The sequence below is a fragment of the Leopardus geoffroyi genome, chromosome A1 (genome assembly GCF_018350155.1).
Source record: "Leopardus geoffroyi isolate Oge1 chromosome A1, O.geoffroyi_Oge1_pat1.0, whole genome shotgun sequence".
NCBI classification, from domain to species: domain Eukaryota; kingdom Metazoa; phylum Chordata; class Mammalia; order Carnivora; family Felidae; genus Leopardus; species Leopardus geoffroyi.
This window is the reverse complement of record NC_059326.1, coordinates 108,481,664-108,497,773: the sequence shown is the minus strand read 5'-3', so window position 1 is coordinate 108,497,773 and position 16,110 is coordinate 108,481,664. Positions and strand designations below refer to the sequence as shown.

The 16,110-nt window shown below is 35.1% G+C and overlaps 1 protein-coding gene across 5 annotated transcripts in view; it reads left to right on the top strand.

The window, feature by feature from the left end:
- FNIP1 (folliculin interacting protein 1) overlaps positions 1-16,110 on the top strand; it is a 146,019-nt gene that overhangs the window by 99,791 nt on the left and 30,118 nt on the right. For all 5 annotated transcript variants that reach the window (XM_045488018.1, XM_045488032.1, XM_045488024.1 and 2 more), the window contains 4 exons: positions 813-884; positions 6,759-6,894; positions 8,759-8,960; positions 13,110-13,195. In XM_045488018.1, coding sequence (XP_045343974.1) covers positions 813-884; positions 6,759-6,894; positions 8,759-8,960; positions 13,110-13,195 — 496 coding nt within the window. The remainder of the gene's footprint in view (positions 1-812; positions 885-6,758; positions 6,895-8,758; positions 8,961-13,109; positions 13,196-16,110) is intronic.

Genomic DNA, 16,110 nt, shown 5'->3' with positions numbered 1-16,110 from the left:
TTTCCATGGTTGAGTAGCTTTTGTACTTATAGTTCACCAATTGCAGAAAATATCCTATCTTATTATTTTAAAATTTCTGATCTACATTATTTCATAAGAACGATTTTTCTTGGAGCTAAGATTTAGATGAACAAGCACCATTATATTGATCTGTAAAAGGTGTATGTGAGTGTATTTGTTTATATCATTACATTGATGATTATAGTGTATGGTCATGCCTCTGTATTCAGGGAGTTGTATCTGACTTCTTGTTTTAATTAATATTTATATTCCTTATAAATATGAGGCAGGAACAGTACAAATTTATTACAGAAAATTTATAAAATAGGCAAAAAAATATATATTAGCCATTGTGTCAGCTAGAATTAATCTTTACAAAAAACAAAATTGGGATCATACTATTCCAGTTTTCTTAAAATTTTTATTATGAAGAAATTTTAAACATACATTAATATAGGCAGAATAGTAAAGCAAACCATTGTATACCCATCACTTACTGCCAGGACCATCATTCTTATTGTTTAGTAGCATGCTTTTTGGTCATTTAATAGTGTATTGTGAATATCTTCCTTTTAGTCTTCCTTTGCTTCTTTAGATATCGTATCATTTTCATATTATATTTCAAATCTTCACATAGATCTCAAAGCTTGTTCAACTGAGTACTAGCTCTTGGTGTTGGGTTTGTGCCATGCTATTGAAAAATATAAAGGAATGCAATAAGATAAGCATGATTTCATTTGCTATATACAAGGAACGGCGTCACCCTGAATAGCAGTATGTGTTATAACTGACAGTTTTGTCTTAATTCACAGTTCACAGCAATCCAATGGACATGCCTGGAAGAGAGCTGAATGAAGACAGAGACAGTGGCATAGCACGCTCTGGTAATGCCATGTTTATGTATCAGTCTAGTTTTTTTTGAGATCACTATTAGTCAGCATTGATTTTTATTTTTGCCTTTATCATCCAATTTAATGCACATAGTTTGTTAGTGTTGAGATTAACCTTGTAAGAGAATTGTGGCAACAGAGAGAAATATTTTTATTTTGTTTTATTTTATTTTGTTTTGTTTTGTTTTATTATTAATTTATTTATTTTTAGAGAGAAAGAGTGCGCAAGCTGGGGAGAGGGGCAGAGGGAGGGAGAATGCCAAGCAGGCTCCACACTCAGCATGGAGCCTGATGTGGGGCTCAGTCCCACAGCCCTGGGTTCATGACCTGAGCTGAAATCAAGAGTTGGGTGATCAACTAACTGAGCCACCCAGACGCCCTGAGAAATACTTTAAATTTAGAATTTTCATGTTTACTGTGACATGTACCTGGTGGAGTACCACCTGAATGAATGCACATTGGTTTAGGCTTAGCCAGTACACGAAAAAAATATTAATCAAGAGACTCCTTAAATAGCATAGTAGAAAAAATACATTTGCTCATATCTGCTTGCTGTTAACTAGAGTTTTAAGTTTCAGACTGTCTCTTGCCCAGAAAAGCTTAGGCATTTTGAACAATACTATACATACTGTTTTCAAATATGGACTGACAAACTTCGGTCTGACAAACTTTTATTGCAATATGGTAGAGATGAAAAAAAAAAGAAAGCTCACATTCTACCTTTGAGGATCACAGAATCTCCTGAGAAAGGAGTCAGGAAAATTGTCCTACATTGTGTGATATGTTCTGTGATAGACCTGAGCAAAGAGGTTTGGAGAATGGGAACGTAACTTAGCCTGGGCCAGCAGCAGGGGCCAGTAATGCTTTGCAGAGAGATAATACTTGAGTTGTATCTTGAGAAGTGGGAGTTACCCAGCCTAAGGCATGATATAAGTAAGGGCTTTCCAGGTAAAAGGAAAAGTGTTTGTCAGGGTCCAGAGTTAGAATAAATGAAAGGAGTATCTTAGGCTTGCATTTTTGTAAGGTATGAGAAACTTTATTCACTGTAGTCTGTCCCTATGAGCTGTCACATTATACGGTTTTGCTGTCTAAATTGTTTATAATTCAGTTTTGAGTATAGATGGGAAGTCCAAACTTACCAATATTATAATCCCTAGGTATGAATTAGAATAACATGGTTTCCAAAAAAAAAATAAAGTTCACACAACTGAACTCTACTCTGAGACTCTTATGAAGCCTAGAGAAAGGCTTATTTATGCAACTATATTTGAAAAACACAACAAAATGAAAAACTCAATACCTCTTCTGATAGACAGCTAGAGTTGAGGACCGCTTCTCTAATATGAAAAATCTTCATCTTTCAAATAATCTCACCTTTCCTTTCTTTTTCTTTCTTTCTTTCTTTCTTTCTTTCTTTCTTTCTTTCTTTCTTTCTTTCTTTCTTTCTTTCTGGACAGAAAGTAGGATTTCTTGGTGGGCATGAATAGGAAGAGGGCATTGCCAAGTTTTTCTTGAGTGCAGACCCTACCATTTGTCCAAGGGGCTATGAGGCTATGATTAGGGATATATTTGATCCCATAGCCATCTGGGATGAGCCACTTTTCAGCCAGCTACCATGCCTTCAAATTCACCTGCATTAAACTTAGTAAAGTCCAACTTCTTGGAAATGCGGATCTTCTGGTGGCCAGAGAACTTGAACTTGGCCCCTTGTAGGACCTCATTCACATGCTCCTTGTTCTGCAGCTTGGTACGATGGACATGATGGCTTGGCCAGTGTGGACCCTGTCCATTCTGCCCAGGGGCTTTCGAAAGGCACTCCATATACCTGTCTGGAGCTTAGATTGTAGCTAGCATGATCACCCTTCTTTTCTAATTGAGTTTTTTATTTTTGTTCTTGGGAACTAATCTAGAGTATATTTTCTTTTAATACTCATTGCTTCTGTGTAATCTAGAGATTTTAGTTTTCTCTACTGTGGCAGGAATTTGGTTCTTATTTTATCCAGGTTTCAGAGGTGATAAATTAATTTCTACACTTCATTTTCTTTAGTTTAAATTGAAGGACCAGGCTGGATTGATCTGTAAGACTTGTTCAAGCATTAAATTCACATACTCCTTTTAAATTAATTGTGTATTTTCTTCTTTTCCCAAAGTAGGGTTATTTTTAATACCAGCATTTATTAACACATAGCTCTTCCAAATTTAGGTTAGCATTTGATTTTTCATTGAAGCCATACCCAAGTTAGTTATACATACCCAATCTAGACTACAAAGTTTTAGAATACAATGATAAAAATGTGGTCTTTTCAAGAAAGTAGTTTAGAATTAATGCATTGATGGTTCAGATAGTTGTATGCCACATAAAGTTCTTGATCATTAAATTTGTTAGTGAGAATTGAAATGAACAGATGTTCATAATGACAGTCTTAGTTTTCACTCCTGATGTCCAAAATAATATATCATCTGATGTGTACCTTTTTATAGATGATAATAATACTTGGCAGTTTTTGATTACCTTACAAATTTTTAGCATGTGGTTGTAATCATGAAGATAGGAATATAAAATCTTGCCAAACAAATGCAAGCTCTTAATGTCTTTTCCTCTCTGGAGCCAGTATAGAGAAGGGGAGGATTCATAGCCTAAGGAAAAGTGAAGGGTTGTAGCTTTTGGCACTTTTTGGAAAGAGAGGTTTGGGAAGACAATAAACCTCACAATTAGGGGACTGCAGCAATTATAATCAAAATGGGTTCTGTTAGAATGTGTCTGTCACCCCTTAGAATGCTCCGGAGAGCAGTCCATAGGATTACTCTTTGGAGCTTAGTAGGTATAGTCCTGACTGTTATTAAAAGTGGCCAAACTGGGCATCTGGGTGGCTCAGTTTATTAAGCTTTTGATTCTTGATTTCAGCTCAGGTCATGGTATCATAGTTTTTGGGTTTGAGCCCAATGTCTGGTTCTGTGCTGATAGTGTGGAGCCTACTTGGGATTATTTCTCCCTCTCTCTCTGTCCCTCCCCCGCTGGTGTGTACTTGAGGGCTCTCTCTCTCTCTCTCTCTCTTTCTCTCTCTGGGAAAAAAAAAAAAAAAAGTTGCCAAGCATTCAGAAGCTTGACTACCTGTACACAAGCAAATCATGAGTACTGTTGACCCTTCAATAACGCAAGGGTTAGGGGCACCAACCCTCTCCTCTAGCCCTGCACAGTAAGAAAACTTTTGACTCCCTAAAAAAATAATAGCCTTACCAATAACATAAATAGTCAATTATCATATATTTTACATATATGTATTATATACTATATTTTTATAATAAAAAAGCTAGAGGAAAGAACATTTTATTAAGAAAATTAAAAAGAAGAGAAAATACATTTATAATACTATACTATATTTATTGAAAAGAAAATGTATAAGTGGACCTGCGCATTTCAAACCCATGTTGTTCAAGGATCAGCAGTATTTTTATTTTACTTTTATTGAAGTATAGTTTTAAGTATAGTTGTAATACACAATGTTGCATCCATTGCATCCATTTCAGGTGTACAACATAGTGATTTGACAACTCTAGATGTTACACCATGCTTACCACAAGTGTAGCTACCATCTATCACCATTCAATACTGTTACAGTACCATTGACTTTATTCCCTATGCTGTCCGTTTTATCCTTGTGACTTACTCATTTCATAACTGGAAGCTTGTATCTTCCACTCCTCTTTACCCAACTTGCCCTTCCTATCCAACAGCCTCCCTCTGGCAACCATCACTTTGTTCTCTGTGTTAATGCGTCTCTTTCTGCCTTTTGTTTTTTTAGATTCCACATGTAAGTGAAGTCTTCTGGTATTTGTCTTTCTGTGCCTGACTTATTTCACTTAGCATAATACCATCTAGGTCCATCCACGTTGTTGCAGATGACAAGATCTTACTCTTTTGTATGGTTGAGCAATATTGTATGCATCTTACTTGTTCATTCATCTTTTGATGGACACTTGGGTTGCTTTTATATCTTGGCTATTGTAAATAGTGCTGCTCCTAAACTTAGGAGTGCCTATTTTTAAATTAGTGTTTTTGTTTTGTTTGAGTAAATACCCACTGGTAGAATTAACTGGATCATATGGTATTTCTGTTTTTAGTTTTCTAAGGAGCCTCCATACTGTTTTCCATAGTGGCTGTACCAGTTTGCTTTCCCATTACATGACAGTTCTTTTCTCTCCATATCCTTGTCAACCCTTGTTATTTCTTATCTTTTTGTTTCTAGCCATTGTGACAGGTATAAGATGATGTGCTTTTAAAAGACATCATTAAATGACATTCAGGCGCTTATTTTCAAATAAAACTTTTGTTCTTAAAATCTGTCTGCTGCATTAAAACTGAAGCGTATCGGGGCGCCTGGGTGGCGCAGTCGGTTAAGCGTCCGACTTCAGCCAGGTCACGATCTCGCGGTCCGTGAGTTCGAGCCCCGCGTCGGGCTCTGGGCTGATGGCTCAGAGCCTGGAGCCTGTTTCCGATTCTGTGTCTCCCTCTCTCTCTGCCCCTCCCCCGTTCATACTCTGTCTCTCTCTGTCCCAAAAATAAATAAATGTTGAAAAAAAAATTTAAAAAAAAAAAAAAAAAAAAAAAAAAAAAACTGAAGCGTATCAAACCAGCAATTGCACTACTAGGTATTTACCCAAAGAATATAAAAATACTAATTCAAAGGGATACTTGCATGTTTATACAATTTACAATGCATGTTTATAGCAGCATTATCTACAATAGCCAAATTATGGAAACAGCCCAAGTATACATCAACTGATAAATGGATACAATATGTGGTGTGTGTGTGTGTGTGTGTGTGTGTGTGTGTGTGTGTGTATACACACATACAATGGGATATTATTCAGCCATAAAAAAAAAAAAGAAATCTTGTCATTTGCAAAGACATGGGTGGAGCTAGAGAGTATGCTATGTGAAGTAAGTTAGAGAAAGATCAGTATCATTTGATTTCACTCATATGTGGAATTTAAGAAACAAAACAAGTGAACAAGAGGGGAAAAAAAGGGAGAAAAGCAAACCAAGAAACACACTGTTAACTATAGAGAACAAATTGATGCTTAGCGGGGATGGGTTAAATAGGTGATGGAGATTAAGGAATGCCCTTGTGATGAGCAAGAGGTGTTGTATGGGAGTATTCAATCTCTATATATGTGCACCTGAAACTAATATTACACTGCATGTTAACTAGCTAGAATTTAAATACAAACTTTAAGAAAAATGAAATTAAAAAATTTTTTGAAAAATGGAATCGTAGCATATTTCTTTTAATTTAGGGGCTATTTGGCTATGCTTTGGACACTTATGGCCAAAGAGATAATGCTTTGTTTTAAATGAGCCCTTTCTTCTAAAGTGGGTGGAGTGAGGGTAAGAATATAAAAAGGGGAATGTCTCAGAGTCTCTTGCCAACACACTATTGTTATATGATTTTTCTGCTCTTAGACTTTGCTCCAACAATGACATTTTTTTTTTTTTTTTCAACGTTTATTTACTTTTGGGACAGAGAGAGACAGAGCATGAACGGGGGAGGGGCAGAGAGAGAGGGAGACACAGAATCGGAAACAGGCTCCAGGCTCTGAGCCATCAGCCCAGAGCCTGACACGGGGCTCGAACTCACGGACCGCGAGATCGTGACCTGGCTGAAGTCGGACGCTTAACCGACTGCGCCACCCAGGCGCCCCTGACATTTTTTTTTTAATGGAAATTTTTAAGAAGCTCATGAAACAAAATGGAAAATTTGAGTCACTACTGTTAAATTTGTTAAAAAGAAATTTATATTTTTGCTCAGTTTTTATTGACATATTTTTAAATGCTTATATTATACTTGTTTTTATTTTGACTGACAGCATCTCTCAGCAGCTTGCTTATTACACCATTTCCCTCTCCCAACTCCTCACTTACCCGAAGTTGTGCCAGCAGTTACCAGCGACGTTGGCGACGCAGCCAAACAACAAGTTTGGAGAATGGGGTATTTCCTAGATGGTAAGTTGTAATCTTCACTTTATAATAAAGTAATAAAATTGAATAGTTCCTTAAACACAGTTCTGAAGGCTTTTTTTGTTTTTTTTTGTTTTTGTTTTTGTTTTTGTTTTTGAGCCTGGGCTTGTATTTTGTGTATTTTAAGCCTTGAAACTTTTAAAATATAATATATTTTAAATTCAAGTTTTAAGTTTTAACCAGTATTAGGCATACAGTTCACTGTACCTTCACATTGTTTTGCAACCATCATCACTCTTCATGGTTGGAACTTTTTTATCCCCCCAAACTGTACCCATTAAACAGTTAACTTCCTGTTCCTCCTTCCCCTTAGCATCCTGTCATCCTCTGTCGATTTTTTTTTTTTTTTTTGTCTCTTTCAATTTGGCTACTATAGATACCTCATATAAGTGGAATCATACAATATTTGTCTTTTTATGTGTGGCTGATTTCATTCAGCATGTCTTTAAGGTTCATCTATGTTGTAGAATGTATCAGGATTTTATTTCTTTTTATGGCTGAATGATATTCCATTGTATGTATATATCACATTTTGTTTATTCACTTATCTGTTGGTGGACTTTTGGGTGGCTTCCACCTTTTGGTTTTTGCAAGTAATGCTGATATGAACATATGTGTATAAATACCTGTTTGAGTCCCTGCTTTCAATTTTGGGGGTGGGTATACCCAGAAGTGGAATTTTCGGGTGATATGGTAATTCTTTGAATACACTTTTGAAGAAATGTCATACTGTTTTCCACAGTTGCCATTTTACATTTTTGCCAGTAAGTAGTTATTTTTCTGTTTTTTTGATAATAGCCATCCTAATGGATGTGAAATGGTATCTTATTGTGGTTTTGATTTGCATTTCCCTAATGCAGTAATTTTCCCTAATATTGCCTTATGGTTAGTGATATTGATTATATTTTTATGTGCTTTTTGGCCATGTGTCTGTCTTTTGAAGAAATATCTATACAAGTGGTTTGCCCATTTTTTAATTAGGTTGTTTTGTTGTTGTTGAGGTGTAGGAGTTCTTTATATATTCTAATATTATTCCCTTATGAGACATATGGTTGGCAGTAATTTCTCCCATTCCATGGGTGGCCTTTTCATTCTGATATACAGTAGTTTTTAATGTTATGTAGTCCAGTTTATCTTTTTTCTTTTGTTGTCTGTATTTTTGGTGTCATATCCAAGAAATAAATGCCAAATTTAGTGTCATAAATCTTTTACCCTATGTTTTTTCCTAAAAGTTTTATAATTGTAACTCTTCTGTTTAGGTGTTTGTTCAGTGTACTCCATGTTTTGATATTTCAGTTTTTCATGTTTCTAATTAGACAAGTTAATTCATTCTTGAAAGATTTTTTTTAAGCCTATGTCAAGTATAGCTTAGATTAAATGTAGTATAAAATTAATGTATGTAGTACAACGTAGATTAAATAAAGTTTTCTTGTTTTCTGTTTTAGTTACTCCCTTTAGTCCTTGATTTTTTAAATTTTACTCTTGAAATCAGAAGGAGATACAAGTAGATCGTAGAATAGTGAATTATATAAATGACTCTGGTCATTTATAACCTTAAAATTAAGGCATTTTAGGTGGATTATGAATTGGGAATTAACTCCTTTTTTTTTAGTGACTTCTAACTAAACAAAAATGTTCCCAATATGACTCTCTGTTAAAATTTTTTATAAAAATGTGAGTATGAAGGAATAGCCAGTAGATTTTTCATAGACAGTTGAGATACATTTTTAGATTTACTTGATAAAACAGCAGAAGACCTTTAGCTTGTATACATTAAATTAGCAAGGAGATGAAATTGTGAATTTAATTATTATTTTTTTTATATTAAAAAAAAACATTTATTTTTAAGGTCTATAGAAGAAAGCTTTAATCTGTCAGATGAAAGCTGTGGCCCTAATCCAGGAATTGTGAGGAAAAAGAAGATTGCAATTGGGGTAATCTTTTCATTATCCAAAGATGAAGATGAAAATAACAAATTTAATGAATTCTTTTTTTCACATTTTCCTCTCTTTGAAAGCCACATGAACAAACTAAAGAGTGCAATAGAACAGGTAAGCATAGTCATGTTGCTGGTTTGTTAATGTCCTTTATTTTCCTCTGAATCTTACTCTCCTGGTTTAGTATTATGCTTATTCATCTGGCAGAAAAACTAACAGCCATGGTGCAAGTACCCTACCAAGTACTCTGGAGATGCAATATAGACTTCAACTGTTATTAAGGACCTTACTGCCTAATAAATGGTATAAAGTCATTCATTCATTCATTTAATAAATGTTTGAGGGCCCATAATGTGGCAAGCAGTAATCTAGTAACTGAAGATAATATGGGGAAAAAGCAGCACTCTTGATCTCATGAGATAGCAAATAAATTAATAGATAAGATTTTTGATGATAAATACCGTGGAGAAAAATAAAACAGGTTTATAAGGAATGTTGGGTGGAGTTATTGCTCATTTTTTATTGGCTAGTCATGAAGGCTCCTGATAAAATGACATTTGATCCAGAGATATGGAAGAAGTGAGATACAACTATCTGAGGGAAAAATTTCCCAGGCAGGGGCAAAGGCTTTGTGTCAAGAGTAATCTTGATGCTTGAGCAAAGTAAGGAGGCCAAAGTGGCTGGGTTAGAAGTAAGATCAGATTATGTAGGGACTTTTAGGATATTATTGTAAGAGCACTGACATTTACTCTTAAGAAAGATGGGAAACTATTGGAGTTTCAAGCAGAGGAATGACATTATTTATGAGGATTACTCTTATTGCTGGTGGAGAATAGATTTCTAGGGTCAAACGTGGATGTTGCAGTTAGGAGTTTGTTGCAGTGATCCAGGTGAGAGATGGCAGGTACACCAAATTAGTGATGGAATTGGTGAGCAGTGGTTGGATTCTGGATATGTTTTGAAAATTGAGCTAATGAAATTAGCTGATTGAATTAGCTGATGTATGAGAAAGAGAGCAGTTGGCTTGAGATTTTTCATATAAGCAGTAAGAAGGATGGAGTTGCTAGTACTAAAATGGGAAAGATTGGGGCGCCTGGGTGGCTCAGTCGTTTGGGCGGCCGACTTCGGCTCAGGTCATGATCTTGCGGTCCGTGAGTTCGAGCCCCGCGTCGGGCTCTGTGCTGACAGCCTGGAGCCTGTTTCAGATTCTGTGTCTCCCTCTCTCTGACCCTCCCCCATTCATGCTCTGTCTCTCTCTGTCTCAAAAATAAATAAACGTTAAAAAAAAAATAAAAAATGGGAAAGATTAAGATGGAACAGTTTCGGTGGAGGAAAGTCAGCTGATTGTTTGAAATGCCTCCTGGACATTATATGAGTGTAGAGTTTAGGAGAAAGCTCCAGGCTAGACTGTCATCAGTGTATGGATGATCTTTAAAGCCGTGAAACTGAGGGATTAAAAAAAAGTAAAGGAGATCCTAGACTTGATTTGTGTAGCATTTCAACAGTTAAAATCTGAAGAGTTGAGAAAACCCACAGAAGAAACGGGATTGGCCATTCAAGTAATAGGAAGAAACAAGATAGAGTACTTTTTTAGGGGGAGCCAATTGAAGGAAGTGTTTTAAGAAGGTAGGACTGATCATTTGTATCTCATGCTGCTGCTAGTGTGTGTAATAAATTTGTATAAAGTAAGAAAATTGTGAATACAAGATAGAACATAAGAATAACTAAAAAAGAAAGACAAGCAAAGTTGTTAGGAGTCCATAGGAAAGAAAAATTATTTCCTGTTGAGAAGATGTTTCATTTGGACTACATCTTAAAGCATGTTTATGATTTTTAAACATAAAGTTTTGAAAATTGGATATCGTAGAATAGCAAGGAAAATAGATATACTTGCCACCCAAAAATAACTATGTAACCTTTTGCTCAAAGTCTTACCTAGGCTATTTCTATATATATTGTACTTTTACTTGATTGGTATTGTTATGTGTACATGTTCTTTTTGTTATGTACATATTTTAATTTTTTTTTTTTTTCAACGTTTATTTTTTATTTTGGGGACAGAGAGAGACAGAGCATGAACGGGGGAGGGGCAGAGAGAGAGGGAGACACAGAATGGGAAACAGGCTCCAGGCTCTGAGCCATCAGCCCAGAGCCCGACGCGGGGCTCGAACTCACGGACCGCGAGATCGTGACCTGGCTGAAGTCGGACGCTTAACCGACTGCGCCACCCAGGCGCCCCCGTTATGTACATATTTTAAAATACCCATCATTGTAGGGGTGCCTGGGTGGTTCACTTGGTTGAATGTCTGACTCTTGATTTTGGCTCAGGTGATGATCTCATGGGTTCATGAGATCAAGCCCTGCATTGGGCTCTGTGCTGATAGTGAGGAGCCTCCTTGAGATTGTCTCTCTCCCTCTCTCCATGCCCCTCTCCTGCATGTATGTGTGCATGCATGCTCACTGTCTCAAAATAAATAAACATTTAAAAAATTAAAAAAAAAACTCATCATTGTAACATACATATTTCTCATGTCATTATAAATCATTCTTAAATATATTTTAGTGGATTTCCTTAAGTAACAATATTTCTATTAGGTTATTTCTTCTTTTTCACAATATAACTACACTGTAGTTAACATCTTGGTGAATTTTTGGAAGACATTCCCAGGAAGTTAAACTAATATATCAGTGGATATAATTAAATTATTAATCCCTTTGATGGTATGTGGAACTAACCACCACTACCATACCAACCAGCCATGGATGGTATGGCTGCAGAATTAATGGAAACCAGATCTCAAAGAATGCTTGCCATAAGTTTTGACTTTGTTGTTAAAGCTATCTCCAAATTGTGCTTTAGAATATTAATTTACCGGTACGTTTTTTAAAAGAGAGTGGAATAAGAGGCTGTAGAGGAGAAGACCAGTAAGAATGATCTAGAAAGCAGAGGATGCATTTCAGTAACTTATCAATGACTGAGGCTCATCTGCCTCTAGAGAGTACACTGATGTTTGTTATTCACGTGAAGTCTGTCAACTTACTTTTTCAGAAGTTAGACCTTGGTGACATTTTCTTTGCTGTCCCTTTTTTAAAGTATGTTGTTGCCAGAGTCTGTACACATACATAATATTTAGTTGTGGCTGAACTGACATTTTGGGTTACAGGGAAAATTGTGAAGTTTTGTATAAAACTTGATATATTCAGTTGATATAGAACTCATTAAAGATTACTTTTTAAATGTTTTAATGTTTTGACCATTTTATAACCTAAAGGTGTACATTGCAGTACTTACAGTTGTTTGGATATTTGTTCAAGTTTAACATCTTATTTCTTATTATAGCTACAAGGTAAAGCTTAATGAATGAATACCTTTATGTAAGGTTTTGTCTCTGGGCACTTTGAGAATTATTTTGAAGCCTGTGCTACCTTTTGAGATCTGTAATGTAATCTTAATACTTTACTGCTGGTAAAATTAATAACAGTGTTCAATTCTAGCTAAAGAATATTCACTTTTTTATAAATTGGGAATCTGTCAACAGTTTGTGAAAACATAAGTAAGTTTTACTTAGTTTTTGGGTATACATGAACATGATTTCTGACCTTAAAGTAGTCTGATTTCTTAAAAAGATGTTTAAAATTTCTTAAATTGATTTTTAATCATAAAAGTGATGCAGAAGTACATTCCCTTTGAAAAAGCCTAAAAAATTACAAGGTTATTTTTGACATCTGTATCCTAATACGGATGCCCTTTTTGTTCACCTAAAGCAAGGCCTCTCAGCCTTGGCTAAATATGTTTTAAGAAAGCAAATATTACTAATAACTTGTGATATCTTTCAATAGAATCTTGATGTTCTAGGTTTTATAAAAGGTTTACTTAACAAGCCATTATCTGTGAAATATTAGAGGAAACCATGAGCTGTTGTTACTGAGTTATCATTGTATCTTGTTCTGTTTGTTAAAAAAAAAAAAGTAGTTTTATATAATACAGAAACTGTCAATATCATTTTCTCTTTGTATTGATATTCTTTCATTTGACAGAGTAAAAGATTTAACATTAGAAAATTTTGAATTTTGTTATAATTGTTAATGATCAAGGGTACATACAGTAAAGCCACTGTAAATATATGTACCTTCTTTACATCTTTCTAGATAAGGTTGATGGTAATGTGTTGTGGAAATAAGTGACTTTGTCTTTCACTTTTTTTTTCCTTCAGTATTTTGCCTGTGATCAGTGTAAGAATTAACTATTTCATTACTTTCAAGGCTATGAAAATGAGCCGGAGATCTGCTGATGCCAGTCAGAGGAGTTTGGCATATAATCGAATAGTTGATGCCCTAAATGAATTCAGGTATGTATTCTCCAGCTTTTCATAATTTAGAGTTGTCTAGCAGTGTACGCAAGATTTATTTAGTTTCTTTAGCTTATTCTAATAAAATTTAATTTTTTGAATTTCTTTGTCCCATGGCCAGATGAGGGTGTATAAATCACTAGGCCAATGGGGCTTTTATGTTATTAAATGTCAAATGGGCTAGGGATTCAGGCACATTTGGGATTCATCAGTGGGATCGTTTTTAGTACCGAACCATTACACACAGCAAATATGAAGAGGAGATCCTCGTTCCAGCAGAAATGTGCTTTGTCTTCCCTGTTGGGCTCCTAGAGACTGGTCAAGTGTACCACCAGTAGTTATTATCACCAGTAGTTTATGTATCTGTTTTAGAAAAACTGGCTTCATATTTGTTCATTGATGACTGAATGGTCTATATTGGGGCAGGGATCTCCTGGATTGTTGTTTTTAAAAGGACTATCACATTTTGAAGTGAGAACCTGTTTTAGCTTGTGCTATTTCAGGATTGCTATGGTAAACTATAGGCATGTCACACACATACACATATACCCACATACCTTTTGTTAATGGAGATTACTAAGGGGTGGTGTATTTAGTAAATTTGACAGTAAGAGAAAACCTGTGTTTGTTTTCAACTTTTTTATTCTTCATTTTTCTCTTACTGTGTTAAAAGTAAACCATAGTGGAAGTGAATCTGGTTTCTTTGTTTTTTTAACCTCTCTCAAAATGAGAGACTTAATTGCCTGAACAATCTTTTGTATAATATTTGAAATTGAATTACAGATAACCATTAAATAGAAATTTCATGGTAAAAATAACCTAACTAATATGGAATGTTTTATCATGTTTTTAATTTATTTAAATTGAGTATACTTTATAGCTGTTGTGTAGTAATCATCCACTGGTCTCAGCTACTGAGAAGGATAAAATTTTCTAGTCATTCATCTTTTTAGGATGAAAGTTTTTTAGGATAAAAGGCATTAAAAGTGAGTTTAAATATCTTCCATTTTTGTTCATTAAATTCAGTGGTTAGGGAATGTGTAGAGAAAAATTAGAGAAATAAATTTCAACCTGTATTCTTTCTTTTTTTGTCTTAGAAGGAAATAACTTGCACAAGTGAAAATTATATTGGAGGTGATAGTTTTATTAATTTTTATATATATATATATATAAATGGTAACATATATGTATATATATATATATATAAATGGTAACATATTAACATCTGATAGGAACAAAATCTGTGTCTTAGATCTCAGTTTGATTCTGATGCTTTCTTTGTCTTTTCAGACTGTGTTTATTGTCTTTTAGCAATTTTTTGTTGATACGATATGGTGGCAAGGTGCTGGGAATGGAGGAGGAAGTATTCTATAATCTTGTGGTTTAATCTTAGTTCTTTTTGGTGAGCTTGTTTTTAAGTAATATTTTCTTTTTTTTTTTTTTTTTTAATTTTTTTTCAACGTTTTTATTTATTTATGGGACAGAGAGAGACAGAGCATGAACGGGGGAGGGGCAGAGAGAGAGGGAGACACAGAATCGGAAACAGGCTCCAGGCTCTGAGCCATCAGCCCAGAGCCCGACGCGGGGCTCGAACTCACGGACCGCGAGATCGTGACCTGGCTGAAGTCGGATGCTTAACCGACTGCGCCACCCAGGCGCCCCAAAGTAATATTTTCATGTAAGAATACAATGAATTGAAATAAAAAATGATTGATTTTGTTAAAACTCAAATTGATTTTGTTTGGAACTTAAAGTATATTAAAAACTTCCAATTAAAAAGAAAAATGCAGTGCTCAGCTGATCACTAGGCAAATGTAACAAAATGTTTCCCAGACTTGTGGAGTTTGAATCAGGAGGTCTAGAGCCTCGCATTTTTATTTCACAATCTGTGTGGAAATTACTAGGTTAAACTGTTTTCAGGGAAAAAAATTACCAAATCTGTACTACTACAATGTTAGGTATATTTGCAAGCCTTCATTGTACAACCATACAGCAACTGCAGCTGTACAGTTCTGAGAAAGGGTGTTATACTCCACATTTGAGAATATTATTTTGAAATAATGACTTTCTGGCCTTGGAAATTCTTGAGAGAGATTATGTGTGCTATGGGAGAAGTTCTTTTGTTTTATTGAAACCAAGACATGTTGAACATTGTAACCTGAAATATTATCAGCTGAGTACCATGGTTATTTATACATTTCTCCTGGTTTACGACAGCTTAGCTCTTCACACATTCCCTTGTAGCTCTGGTCATCTCTGTTTACAGAGCTGAAGAATTTTACTCTAACTGCATAACTCAAAGAAATTCTAGAGTGATTTCTCTATGAGAAATCTGTAAAATATGCCTTTGCAATGAATATAAGTGGTTTTCAAGAAATATGAAAAGTTATAATCTTCTCAGTTTCTAAATTTAATCTGTAATTTGCTTGAAAGTTCACTCAAAGATTCTTAAGAGTTCTGCTTTTCCTGAAGTGGATACTATACCTTTAAAGTAAAAGAAAGGTGCTCTTAATGATTGGGTATTTTGTTAATAATTTTTAAAAATTTTTGTTTCAGTTGAGTTGTTCCATTGACTTTAGACTGGAATTATTAAAAATATATGTTTGAGGGGCGCCTGGGTGGCGCAGTCGGTTAAGCGTCCGACTTCAGCCAGGTCACGATCTTGCGGTCCGTGAGTTCGAGCCCCGCGTCGGGCTCTGGGCTGATGGCTCAGAGCCTGGAGCCTGTTTCCAATTCTGTGTCTCCCTCTCTCTCTGCCCCTCCCCCTTTCATGTTCTGTCTCTCTCTGTCCCAAAAATAAATAAACGTTGAAAAAAAAAAATTAAAAAAAAAAATATATGTTTGAGCAGAACTTTCGCTTATTTGCCTAAACGAATCCTGTAATATTCTTTTTGAGTTTCACATTTTAACTATTA